Source organism: Microcaecilia unicolor, chromosome 11, assembly GCF_901765095.1.
Source record: "Microcaecilia unicolor chromosome 11, aMicUni1.1, whole genome shotgun sequence".
Taxonomy (NCBI): domain Eukaryota; kingdom Metazoa; phylum Chordata; class Amphibia; order Gymnophiona; family Siphonopidae; genus Microcaecilia; species Microcaecilia unicolor.
This window is the reverse complement of record NC_044041.1, coordinates 58,131,416-58,145,430: the sequence shown is the minus strand read 5'-3', so window position 1 is coordinate 58,145,430 and position 14,015 is coordinate 58,131,416. Positions and strand designations below refer to the sequence as shown.

Sequence of the window (14,015 nt, the reverse complement as noted above, 5' to 3'; positions counted from 1 at the left end):
CCTGCGCGTGCGCTGCTCGGCCTCTGTCAGGTGACGTCGTTGGCGTCCTCCTGTCACCGGCCGTCTCGGCTTGAAAGTGGGGGTCTCTGCTGTAAACATGGCAGCCAGAGGCGGCGGGTCGCGGAGCTTCTACTTTAACACTGTGCTGTCTCTGTCGCGATCCCTGGCCGAGCAGAGACCGGCCAGTCTGGAGAAGGTCAGAGAGCATCTCCGGCTCCCGCCGTTCTTAGTGCGCTGTTAGACCTGGGCCCTGTGCTCATTTGCAATGATAACCCAATGGATTCTCTGTGTCTGTTGTATGCATTGCTGTATGGCACCGCTCACAGTGCTGCCCTGTACTCTGCTGTGTGGCACCGCTCACAGTGTTGCCCTGTGCTGTGTGGCACCGCTCACAGTGTTACACTGTGCTGTGAGGCACCGCTCACAGTGCTGCCCTGTTCTCTGTGCTGTGAGGCACCGCTCACAGTGCTGCCCTGTTCTCTGTGCTGAGAGGCACTGCTGATAGTGCTGCTATGTTCACTGTGCTGTGAGGCACCGCTGACACTGCTGCCCTGTTCTCTGTGCTGTAAGGCACCGCTGACACTGCTGCCCTGTTCTCTGTGCTGTGTGGCACCGCTCACTGCTGTCCTGTACTGTGTGGCACTGCTCACAGTTCTGCCCTGTATTTTCTGTGCTGTTTGGCACTGCTCAGTTCTGCATTGTATTCTATGACATCACTTCGTACTGCCCTGTTTTTTCCTGTGTTGTATGGCACTGTTCACTTTTGCATGTATTGTGTGGCATCACTTGGTACTGCGTTGATTTGTATGTTTATGCTTAATAATGTGTTATTATTTGGGTATATCACGTTTCTTGGTAGGTACAAAAGCTTCTATGTATGTGCCCAGTGGATTTCCATGGAATTTTCCAGTTGGATGAGCGGCGCAGGGATGCAGTGATTGCTTTGGGCATTTTTCTGGTAGAATCTGGCCTTCAGGTCTGTACCTTTTCCCCCTTCTCTTCTGTTATCTAATGCTGTCCATTATAGGAATTGTGAATGCATGTTTTATTTCCAAAGTAGTTCCTGTAAAAATCAGGCATCTCTGGATGCTTTGTTATAAATGAATACATTTTGCTCATTTTCTTTCTTACTTATGCCATAATTTTGTAGCAGAATAACTGCCCAGGTTGGCAGTGTGTAACACAACTCCCTTCAAGGGCTTCTGATAAATTATTATTCTTTATGTAGTGTTTTTATCCAATAGAAGTCCTGCACATTGAACAGATGAATTCATCAGCCACTCTAGGAGGGGTGTAATGCATTTGGACTGCTTGAAAGAAACCAGAGTTGAAAGTTAATCTGGTGGTATTTATTCTTACCTGTTTATAATAGGTTAAACGAAGTCTCAAGAAGAGGGGGGAATCTGTTAATTAAGGGTTTTACCAGCTCAGATTCAATCTGTATTCTCTGGATATTTTTTTTCCAGCACAAGGACATTCTAGTGCAGTATCTTCTTCGGCTGCTGAAAGGGCTTCCCAAGGTACAATGGATAGAAGAAAGCACAGCACGGAAAGGCAGAGGTCAGTAACATTCAGGGTTTTCTTGAAATCGGGATTTATGGCTTACTGCATTTGAAAATGTTTTTCTGTAATGATGCACTGGGCAGTTGCATAGAATTTCCCCTGCCTATTCCAGGGGGCTGTGAATGCTGCTTCCACAGGATCCTGAGCCTTTGTAGATGCAGGAAGGAGAAAGAAGAGTGGAGCTGGGAAATGAAGTGAAGTAGTTGTATGTTAATCAGATATTCTGCATATGTAGAATGGGAGGTTGTGGAAAGAAGCAGAACTCTGTGGATTTGTCTTTTCTGTTGCTGTGTGTCTCTAGTCACACTATAGAAATGAGAAGTAGCAGAAGTAGCTCATAAACTGATGTCAAAGATCAGAAGATTATTTTGATAAAAGTTCTAAACAAATACTTTATCCAGTGATTATTTCTTCAAACAAAGTAAAAAGAAGCTTTTAGCCCAAACAGTTTCAGTTCTTGTTTGATAGAGTATACTCTTGCTAGCATTATTTATTATCTGAAAAATAGAAAGAATGTAAATGCAAGAATCTGAAGCTTGATAACAGCTTTTGCTGTGCTAAGGAATCAAGATAGTACCCCAAAAGGCTATTGGCATTGCTTAGTTTGCAGTTCTCTTGTAGTACCTGCAGTATGGGTTGCACCTAGTTATACTAAGAAGGGAGATTGTAGTGCACTCACAATACTTGAATATTCAGAGGACAGTATTTAGCAAGCCAGCAAGTAAAGTTATCTACATATTCAGCAAGGTGTAGCAGCTATTGCTTAATTAGTTTGTTTAAATCTGTTTTATTGATGGAATTACATCAGATACCGCAGTTAAATCACAATAAAACATTTCTTAAACATGTAGCTCCATACATTTCCCCATACCCCATCCCAACCCCAACAAGTGCTTACCAATATTAAATCTCCAACCTGCTTAATCCTTTATATAGCATAAGGTCGCCCACATAACAAACACCGCAATGTCATCAAGAAGCTCCCAACAGTGCCCCACTCCTTTAATGTCATGCTAACAATGATGCGCAAGGGGCTTTGGCTCTTATAGCCCCCCGTCGCAATATGTCACCACTGTGGAGTACATGTTCAGTGGACCCTTGTTAATATTTGCCGTTAGGATTTACGCATATTATGACATTGTATACTTGCAGCAAATCAAACTCAAAGCATAAACATACCTTACGACAGCACCCCCAATGCCAATTAAACATTATCCCGTACCATTCAGCCTTTTCTTCTCCCCTACCCCTCCCCCCAACTCCCTCCCTCTTACCTATCCCCTTCCTCTTCACTATAGCACCACTTAGTAGCAAGTGAGCATGTGAGAGACACAGAACATACCCACCCTACAACAACTTGATATCCCAATCTTCTCATGTGGGTACTGTAGCGAGCATGACAGTAAGTATTGAGGCTTCCAACCTCCTCCTCCACTCACCACACCTTTAACTTCCAGCAATGACGGTTTACCACAAATTCTCAACACATTCGTTCCTACCACATCTCTTCTATGCACCCGATCTAACCTAAAACATTCAATACTTGACTCCGTGCTCTTGGGGATATTTTTTGCAAATAGGCCTCCCAGACTTTCATGAACCGCTGCCGCCTCTTTGGTGAGCTACGGGCATCCTGCATTTCCCATAACATCAGCTCATGAAGCTTGTTCCTCCAGTACCAATAAGAGGGGCCTTTATCCATTATCCAATGGTTGAGAATACATTTTTTCCCCAAAATGCAAACTTTGCTAAGAAAAATCTTTTCCTCTAGTGAGCCTCTATTCCAAACTCTCACTGAACTAAATAAGACCCGCTCAAAGGACAGGTCCACCTGATATCCAAGGACCCAACTTAGGAACCGGGAGAGAGCCGACCAGAACCCCTGTATCACCCTGCACTGCCACACACCGTGGAGAAACGATGCATTGTCTACTGCACACTTGGGGCATTCACTGGTTTCCACCACTCCCGCATACCACGCCTGTTTAGCTGAAAAATATGCCCTGTGAATAGTTCTAAAGTGGCATTCCTGTAACTCAGAACTATGCACCACCCTTACGCCTCCCTGAAGCGCGACTAATATAATCCCCTCTGCTTTTCTACTTCCCGCCTCCTGGCTCCATTTCTCAGCTAACGGTTTAACATCTCTTTTAGGTTGTTTTCCTACCAACACCTTGTGAAACCATGACACTGATATTTGTCCAGCTGCATCCCCGGCCAGGAGCTCCCTGATGCTCATCCCAAACTCTGATAGTAGATCTGCGGTGGGGAGGCTATGTATATAGTGTGATAATTGGTAGTAAGCTAGTTTCGCTAAAATTCCTCCAGCACAGAGCCTCTCAAACTCTAGGTAAGTCATGACTTCCCCATCCCTCTGTAGGAAATGCTCTAAAAGTATCACTCCCTTTTTCTCCAGGTCTCGAAAGACCTTATTTTCCCTCCCAGGCAAAAATTCCCCATTGCCCGTAATGGGCAACAGTACACAATGCTCCGGATTATGCCCTAAAAGTCCCGCTACCTCTCTCCACAGATATCGCAGAGGCTGCAAAAGGCAGCTACGTTTTACACTTTGCAGGAGATTACTAAATTTTGTGTGCAAAAGGTAATTAAGGTGCCAGGGGCTAAAGTACAGGCGCTCCAATTGTGTATCAGTGTATGTAGCCGTGCCCAAAACCCAATCTCCCAGATGGCACAATAGACATGCTTGGTTATATGGGCGCATATCAGGAATCCCCAATCCCCCACTCACCTGGGTCCCGCCAAGACTGTTCCACCTGAGTTTTGGTTTCCGCCCCGCCCAACAAAAACGGTTTACCTGTCTCTGGTGGGCTTTTAAATCTTTTTTCCATAACCGTATTGGCAGTGTTTGCAACACGTATAGCCACTTCGGGAACACCAGCATACGATATAAATGTATCCTTCCCATCAGTGACAACGGCAAGGAGGTCCACTTGACCAACTGTGCCTTTGTGTCCTGCAATAACTGGGGGACATTACAGGCATACAGCTGTGCTGGATCTAATGTTAATTGGATGCCCAAATACGTAAAAGACCCAGTCACCCAGCGCAGCGGGAACTGTTCCCAATCCGCCCTCCTGACCTCCGGACTCGCCAGGGCCTCAGATTTCATATAATTTAAGTGAAACCTGAAAATTCTCCATATTCCTTTATGCTTTCCATGAGATATCCCAAGGAACTCTTTGGATTTGTAATTAACACCAACAAATCATCGGCGAATGCCGCAATTTTAAATACCCTATCTCGAATATGTACTCCTTGTATATCTGTATTAGTACCAATCTCTCGTATCAATGGGTCAAGTGTTAACACGAAAAGGAGTGGAGAGAGAGGGCATCCCTGGCGCGTTCCCCGGCCTATAGGAAACCACTCCGACCCTAGACCATTAACCAAGACTCGCGCCCGAGGGTCAGTATATAGAGCCCTAACAGCCTGTAAAAAGAATCCATTCATCCCATATGCCTTAAGTGTTTCGAAAAGGAACCCCCAGTCCACCCTGTCGAAAGCCTTTTCGGTGTCAAAACTAATTAACACTGCTGGTGTTCCCTCCCTCTGCACTTTTTCCAGAGCTAGAATTATTCTTCGCATGTTCTTTGCTATCTTCCTTCCCCTTTCAAATCCCACCTGCGGTTCCTCCACCAAAGCAGGGAGATACCTGGCCAACCTATTAGCTAACAATTTAGCCAGAAATTTAGCCTCTGAATTCAAAAGTGATATCGGTCGGTATGATTCTGGGTGATGGGCAGGCTTACTCGGCTTTAATAGCACTGTTATGTGAGCCTGATTCATATGTAATGGCATGGATCCCCACTGAACTGTTAAATTAAAGACCTCAGTCAAAATCGGGCAAATTTCAGTCTGCAATAACTTATAAAATTCATTCCGCATTCCATCCGGACCTGGTGTCTTCCCCAAGGGACTCTGCTTAACTACCCACATCACCTCCTCCACCGTAAAATCTGCATTTAATGCCCTGAGTTCCTCATCTTCTAATCTGGGCAGATCCACACTAGCCAGATAAGTCTCGCTAGGCGTGACTAGGTCATCTTGCGGCTGATATAGTTGCTCAAAAAATTTCTTGAATATTCCTGAGATTTCACTATCCTGATGTACCATGGCCCCTTGTTCATTTGCCAGCGTGAGCACCTTACGGTAGCCTGCCTTCCTGCCCATCAGCCGCGCCAAAAACCTCCCTCCCTTGTTAGCAAACTTATAAAGCCGATATTTATAGTAGGCCAGGGACCTCTGAACTATACGATGCACTAGCTCATTAAGACTCTGTTGTGCCTCTAACAGCTGAACCCGGAGCCTTTGCGAATGTCCCTCACTATATTGTCGCCTCAGCATAGTTACTCTCTTCTCTAATCTAAGTATCTCTTGTTTTCTCACTTTCTGTTTAAAACTTGTGTACGCTATAGTCTCTCCCCTGAGAACCGCCTTAGCAGTCTCCCAGTAGAGCACTGGATCCGCCCTATGAATCTCATTAGTATTACTAAAGTCTTTCCAACATTGAACCAAGTGGGGAAGAAACTGCCCATACCGATATAACCAGCTTGGAAATTGCCACACCTTATCGCCTCTCCTCTCCTCATCTAACTGCAATCTCAGCATTACCCAGGCATGATCAGAGACCACAACTGGACCGATCCGAGCGGTATCCACCTGTGAGAATAAGTCATCTGTGACAAATATATAGTCAATTCGGGACCAAGTGGAGTGGGCCCTCGATAGATGGGTATAGTCCTTCTCAAGAGGGTTGAGTGTTCTCCACACGTCCACCACAGCAAATGCCTCTTCTAGCGCTGCTATTCCCCTCCGAGGTCCGGCCAGCTCTCTCCCCGTTGGTTTAGACCTGTCCAGTGCTGGATCTGCTGCCTCATTGAAATCTCCCCCCATTATAATGGGTATCCCTCCCAAACCCTGCAATGTACGAATAAGCTGTGTATAAAATTGTTTTTCGAATGTGTTTGGTGCATAGATGTTACAAAGTATAACCGGTTGTCTTTGCTTAATTAGTTTATAAACTTGATACATCACTTTTCAACATATAGTTTATAGTTTAGATAGTATAGCAAGTACAGATAATCTGACAGTCAGGTCATGTTGGTGTATAGGCTAAAGAAAAGAACTCCAGTTGTAAATTAGAAAAAAGATCCATGCAGAAATCCACAGCCCTTTTTGCAACAAAGAAACAAAAGAATCTAACAGTGGGATGAAGGTAAAACATTTTCACGAGGGCCTAAACATATCAACACAATTATTCTGATAGTTTATTGCAGTGATTCCCAAATCTATCCTGAGGGAATCCCATCCAGTCAGGTTTTCAGAATATCTGCAAAGAATATTCATGAATTAAATTTACATGCAATGAAGGCAGTGTATGGCAATCTAATTCATGAATATTCATTGTAGATATCCTGAAAACCTGACTGGCTGGGGTTCCCTCAGGATAGGTTTGGGAATCACTGGATTATTTAGATAACGTTAAGAAAAGTCTTCACTGCAACTAGACTTGTGCACCTTACTTATGCAGCAAGCACTGAATAAGCAGCATTGACCAGATACAGTTTTGCTGTACCCTGGGAACACCTCCAAACCCGCCTCTCTCTCTATGTAGATACGTGTTTTGTAAGCATGTTATTTTATTTATTTACTACATTTATATCCCTCCTTTATCCAAGGCGGGTAACAACAGTCACATACATAGTTTTCAACATGTAACAATCGCTGAGTATTTTAAGCTAAAACGTGATCACTAGGCTGGTCCTAATCAGAAAAGAAACAAAACAAAAAAAAAAAGAACGCAGATAAAGCGAGAGAAAGGTCAGTCAGATAAGTCTTCATGTAGCCAAAAAGACTTTCACAAACAGATGTGTTTTTAGCAGCCGCTTGAATTTTGAGTATCTTCACATGATCTCAGGCATCTGGCTAGAGCATTCCACACAGATGGGGCAGCGATAGAGAAGGCCCCCAGTTTTGTCTCAATATAATTATATGATTTAGCGGAAGGTAAACAGAGCTGATGGGAAGTCTCGGATCTTAGTGTTTGTTTTGGTTTATGTGTAGGTCTTGGAAAACAGCTCCTAGAGATGCCATAAATAAGTTAAACAGTACTGCCGAGAGGGCTGAACCTCGTGGTACATCATGTGCAATTAGGAAGCTAGTGGAAACTGTGTCATGTACTTTGACGTGAACTCTTCTGCAAGTACGAAAGAAACCAGGATAGGACTTGTCCACCATTGCTAAAATTTGACAATTGGTTGAGTAGATGCTGATGGTCAGTAGTATCAAATGCTGATGCAATATTGAGTGTGACAACGCAGAAATTGATGTTCTGGTCCATTCCAATCCTTAATTCTTCCACATTATGGTTTGGTCGAAAGCCATATTGAGAGTCGTTTAACAAATGACTTTCTTCTACAAGCTCCATTAGTTGGTTCAAAACGGTTTTCTCAATAATTTTTGCTGAGAACAGAATGACTGAAATTGGGTCTTTAATTATTCATTATGCTTACATCAAGTGATGATTTTTTTAGTAAAGGTTTAACGGTCGCTTTTTTATGCGAGTCCACCAATACATCTTCCTTCAGTGATTTATTCACTAGATTTTTCAAAAAGGGAACAATTGTCTCCGGCATTGATCTAAATATTATCGAGGCGCAAGGGTCTATCTGAGCTCTGGTAGACGATAGGCTCTTCATTAGTTTCTCTACCATGTTGTCATCCACTATGTGGAATGAATTCCAAGTATTCTCCGCTACTTCTTCATTTGATGCAAGCATAACTAACTTATCAGATTCTGAGTTTGGCATTTTGGTGTTAAGTTTCTGATATAGCCAAATCGCATAATCCTGAGGGTCAACATTTTGTGCTAACTCATCTTTCCTTCCTTTGATTAAGTAGTTTGATGCATTGAGTTTTCTCTTCTTCTCATGTCACTTATAAATGTGTTAAATAATACATAGATTGTTGCAGACAGTTCAAACTTCTTTTGTTTGCCAGCAAGCACATTAATTCTATAGTTCCTCTTTACCTGTCCCCTCTTCATCTCCCTCTGTATGCCTCTTTGGGAACTCCACTCATCATGTAAGTTACTTTCCACCATAACCAGTTCCAAACTCTGTTCTTTCCACTTGCTGTGTTATGGGCTAGATTCTATATATCACAGCTAAAAAATCAGCACCGAAAAAAAAATACGCTTAGGAGTATTCTATAAAATATATACCTAAATTTAGGCATATTTTATAGAAGTGTGATTTATAGAATATGCTGAAGGCCCGTCCATGCAACTAAATTTAGTAGTGGGCAGTTACGCTTTGGAGTTTACATTGAGGGATTTAGGGAGGGATCTTTAAGTTACTGACAGACTGAATGCAGCAGTAGGAAGGAACAGCATAGACAGCATGCCTTACATGCCCTACCCTTAAGCAAAAGCTTTGTTGTTTATGTGGGTTATGCACTGTAGCTTCTGTGACTGATTTCTGAATCCAGTAGATATTGAACACAGATTGTCATGGGCTGAGGGCATGGAAGAGGTTGGAGAAGACAGAGTGACATGAAGAAGGGGAAGGAATTTTCTACTTTTCCATTATTGTGGTTTGTATAGTTTGACTAGCTCAGACGTGGAGTATTACTGCAGGTGGAGTATTACATGCTATTGGAGATTATTTCGTCTACTATGTCCCAATTTTCTAGGGTAGTTTTCCTAGGAGATTTAAATTTACACTTAGAGAATGATGTTGATATCAACATTCATAACTTCAAATCATTTTTGAATGTGAGTGAGCTAACTATGTTTGCTGAGGGTGCAACTGATGAACATGGCCATTCTTTGAATTTTCTTACTTCTCATTCAGCAAGCCTGATTAGCTCATTTAAGTGGCAGCCTATACCAGTTAGACTTTACTATTTATATTTGTCTGTCGAGCTTATCTAAGTGCAAACCTTCTAAATTGATAACCACTAGGGGGAAAATTTAATGAATCCAGTTTTTGGATCAAGCTGAAAGATTCTTGAACCTCTTGGATTCCAAATCAAGAATCGGTTAAATCTTTTTGGGATGCTAATGTAATTACTGTTTTATGTAAAATTGTTCCTGTCACTAGTAAAAAAGAAATGAAGGCAGTCAGGAAATCTCCCTGGTTTTGGAAGAATTATCTAAGTTGAAACTGGTATGCTGACATCTTGAAAAGCAATGGCGAAAAAGCAGAGTTACTGCTGATAAATCTAATTGGAAGGTTGCTATTTGTCACTATAAATTGAAGGTAGCTGAATCTAAATGCAGTTACTACAGAAGTTTAGTAGATCAGGATATTCCTGACAACAAAAAAACTATTCACCTTAATAAGAAGTTTAATATTCCCTACTACTGATAATATGCATCAAGTATGTCCTTCTGTTCAAGAATTAGCTGACATTCGCTAATAAGATCATTCAAATCCGGTCTGATCTATCTAAAGTTAATCCAATAGAGAAAAAGTGATCAAATTCTAAGTTGGTTTCAGACATGAGTCTATGCTTTATTCAGGGTGTTAAGGGAGATCAGATGGGATATTTTTTCAACTATTGGCACTTGAGGGGTGTAAGATCACTGTTGCAGAAATGTTCACACTCTCATTGTTTCATTGATTACTGCCTGGAATTTTTGTTTCAATCCATTCCAGCTGAGGCAGAACAATGGTTGATGGGCAGACTTAATGGGCTGTTAGAGTCAGGCTCTCTTCCTTTAGATATGGGCAAAATATTTCTTATTCCTTTGCTGAAGGGCTCAGGTCTAGATATAACTTTGACTGCAAGTTACCGGCCAATGGGCAGTTATACCCCTTTTTACGAAAATGTTGGAACCTATGTTAATAAACAATTTTCTCTGTATCTGGAAAGATTTTCAAATTTACATTGGTCACAATTTGGTTTTAGACCTGCACATAGTACGGAAACATTATTGCTTATTCTAACTATATACGTTAAACAATATCTATGTAAGGGAGATCAGTTTGATATTTCGGCAGCATTTGATGCAGTTGATCGTGTATTGTTACTAGAACAGTTGGATCAGATAGGAATAACTGGAACTGTTTTTAAATGGTTCAGTGAATTTCTGTAAAATAAAGGCTACTTTGTAAAATAAAATAAATGACTCTCCAACTATTGGTCTCCAAAATGCAGAGTCCCTCAGGGATCTCTGCTTCTCCAGTTCTGTTCAATTTTTTTATGTCCTCTTGGTTCAGTACGCCTGGGGTTAGATGAACTTTTATTATCTTACGCTTACGATATTTTGCTTCTCCTACCAATAACTTTCTGATATCAAGATCTAATCTAGTCTATAACAGCTGAGATGAATGCTATTCAGAATTGGGTTTTGATAAATAAATTAAAACTGCGCAAATAATCAAGATCTTGTGGTTCCGGAATCAGGAAGTTCAGGTCTCAACTTCATTAACACTGTTTAATGATAAAACCTTTGCAGTAGAATCTGAAGCTAGAGTGCTTTGGGTTTTGCTCGATTCCTCCTTCACGTTCTCCTCCCATATTAATCAATTATGGAAGAGAACATTGTTTAAAATGAAACAGTTACGTCTAATTAGGTCATTCTTTGACCAAAAAGCTTTTGCTTTGTTGGTCCAGATGCTGATCATGCCACATCTAGATTACTGTAACGTCTTATTTTTTGGCATTAAGTCTCCATGTCATAAAAAAAACTGCAGGTAATACAGAACACAGCAGCAGTGACTGATTTTTAAACTGAATAGATTTAGTAGTGTCGTCATGTCTTGTTAAATTGCATTGGCTTCCCATAGCTGAAAGAATCAGGTTTAAAACTGCTTGCTTAGTTTTTCAAATTTTATATGGCTTCACATCTGACTTATTGATTAAGGTAACATCATTATGTATGGTTCAATCTGACAGACTGAGAGAACCACTGATCTTACTCACTGTTTTGTAAAGGAATTCAGTTTCAGAAGATTTTTAGCTCTCTCTTCCCTGAATTAGGAGTTTCTTTATGGAATTCTTTACCGCTTGTTATTAGGTCAGATAATAGCTATCTTAGCTTTAGGAAGGCATTAAAAACTTTTTTATTTCCAAAGACTGTTATATGATTTCCCATTACTACGTTGTATCCCTTAACTGTCTAAAGAACTGGTCTCATCTTGTCTTGTACTCAATGATGTAAACTGCACTGAACCCTGAAAAGGAGATTTTAGCGGTATACAAGATTTGTTTTTGATTTAATTTGATTTAAATTTGGAGGGTGCACTTTTGTATTTCCTCTTGCCCTGAGCTACAGATGCAGTTCTGCTGAGAGACACTGATTATGTAGTGGCTCCTTTCTTGTACTCTGCAGGCAAGCTTCCGGTTGCAGAGACCTTCAGCTTCTGCCTGGTGACTATGTTATCCGATGTTGCTCACAAGGATCCAGCTCTCCGAGTACAGGTGGGAATGCCTATATGTCATAGTGTGGCAGAAGTACTTCTGTTAAAAGTGATGCAAACAGAAAGTTTATAATGTTGTTTTAACTCAATGTTATTATTTTGTCTTAATTGAAGATTGTTTCTTGAGGCCTACCAATAGCTTTGTGGATTTGGCGGGATAGAAATGTATTAAGTAAATATATAAATATAGGTGCATGTTCCAGTAAACACACCCTCATTGTATTTTACGTTTGTTTTGTAAAACCATCGAGAGAAAATGTTCTTGGATTAGGAGAATACCTTTTTTTTTTTTTTTTTTTTAAATAGTCTACTTCAGCAGGCTCATAGGGTTGCTTCACTGGAAATTTTCTCCAAAGCACTTGATATTATTGGCAAAGTAAAACTGACCTAAGTGCTGCTTGTAACCATGCTCGGAATGCCTGATTTTGACCGTTTCAATCCAGTTTAGTGTGCACATTATTCAGCTGATTAGTATTTAAATGTGCATTCTGAGCGAAGCACAGAAAGGAGTGTCTAACGAGGAAATTTTACAGGAGGTCAGGAGCTGTCGTAGCATGATGGTGGCTTCTTGGCGGAGCAGTCTCCTGTCATATTTAAATAGTATTTGCACATGTGTGTGTCCCACACATAACAGCACTGTGAAGAAGTTGTTTTAGAACAAAAAAGCATGTTGTGGAGGCGCGCCTATGGTACCTGTACTTTTGAAAAAAAATCTACATACAGCTTTCATAGACGCACATATAAACAACAAACCCCCTGGAGAGTGAAAGTTGGCGTGGAACCCCAGAAAAAGAAACTTTCACGGCCCAGGTGGTTTATTGCTTATATGTGTGTAAGAAAGCCATGTATAGCAGTGGAACGCTGTGGAGGCACGTCCATAGCAGATGCTGTTCTGGACATGCGCATAGTGTTGACACTTAGTGAGTGACTGTCCTATGCATGCACAGCTTAGCAGGTGGCTGTTCTATGCATGCATTTGACACTTTCCCTACCAAGCTGCTTTTCTGTAATTGTGAGCAGCTCATTTGCATGAGATTTCCTATGAGCATTGCTCACTATTTCAAACTCATTAACTTTTACCGGCAATCTAAAAGTAACAAAATTTTTACAGGGACTTTTGTGCATTGGTGCCTAATAATGCAAAGATTTTCCAAAGCCTTTTCAATCTATTCCAAGGCTTGTTTAAGTTTGCTGTTATTTTAAGTTGCGGTAGGACGTGTGGTCTCCTCACTGAATGTCATTTGATAAGTGCTTTTTGTTCCGCAACACAGAGTCAGGAAAGTTTCACCTCTCTGTGAGCATAATAGCAGTTAAGGACCATCTGACCCATGAAGTCTGCTCAGATTTATGTCTGTTAAATTGTGAGCAGTGGCAGAAGATTTTGTTGTATCATAAAGGCTAAAGTGGATTGCAGCTGAGTATCATCGGGATACAGAACTATATTCAGGAGATGAAGTTATTTTGTCTGCCCTTATGCTCACAGTCTGTATTCTGCTGTTGTCTGTATGGAAATATTTTCACAGGATTTTTCTTTTCATCATGTTTCAGATTTTAGAAACCATTCTGGGTGTGATGCACTTTCTACTGGGAATGTGTCAGTCCCCTCAAACCCAGGATAAAGGTACCAGTCATTCTACTTCTTATGATGATGTATGTTAAGTAATAACTGACTCTTTTGTAGAAATAAATGGGGTTGTCTCTGGTGTGCATGGGAAATTGGTGATACCTGGACCACAGTTATAGCACTGGTGGTTTGCTCCAGCCAATTTGGGGAAAGCTAGCAGGCAGGTGTAGGCCTGACATTTTTATCTTTCTTTGTTTTTTATGCATTTCAATAAAGCTTTTTGTGTACTTGTATAAAAAATAGGTTGAGTCCTAAGCCTGGACCAAAGACAAGGGAAGAGAAAGGGAAAGGGGATGGGATTTGATATGCCATCTTTCTGTGGTTACAATCAAAGCAGTTCACATGTCATATACAGGTACTTATTTTGTACCTGGGGCAAT

At 41.3% G+C, this 14,015-nt stretch overlaps 1 protein-coding gene across 1 annotated transcript in view; it reads left to right on the top strand.

Moving 5' to 3' along the window:
• The first annotated feature begins 52 nt into the window (after nt 1-52).
• The window catches only part of PI4KA (phosphatidylinositol 4-kinase alpha), a 205,370-nt gene continuing 191,407 nt past the window's right edge, over nt 53-14,015 (top strand). Inside the window, exons 1-5 of the mRNA XM_030219598.1 lie at nt 53-196; nt 860-976; nt 1,467-1,560; nt 11,924-12,012; nt 13,560-13,632. Of these exons, the coding sequence (XP_030075458.1) occupies nt 98-196; nt 860-976; nt 1,467-1,560; nt 11,924-12,012; nt 13,560-13,632 (472 nt within the window). The 5' untranslated portion in view covers nt 53-97. The remainder of the gene's footprint in view (nt 197-859; nt 977-1,466; nt 1,561-11,923; nt 12,013-13,559; nt 13,633-14,015) is intronic.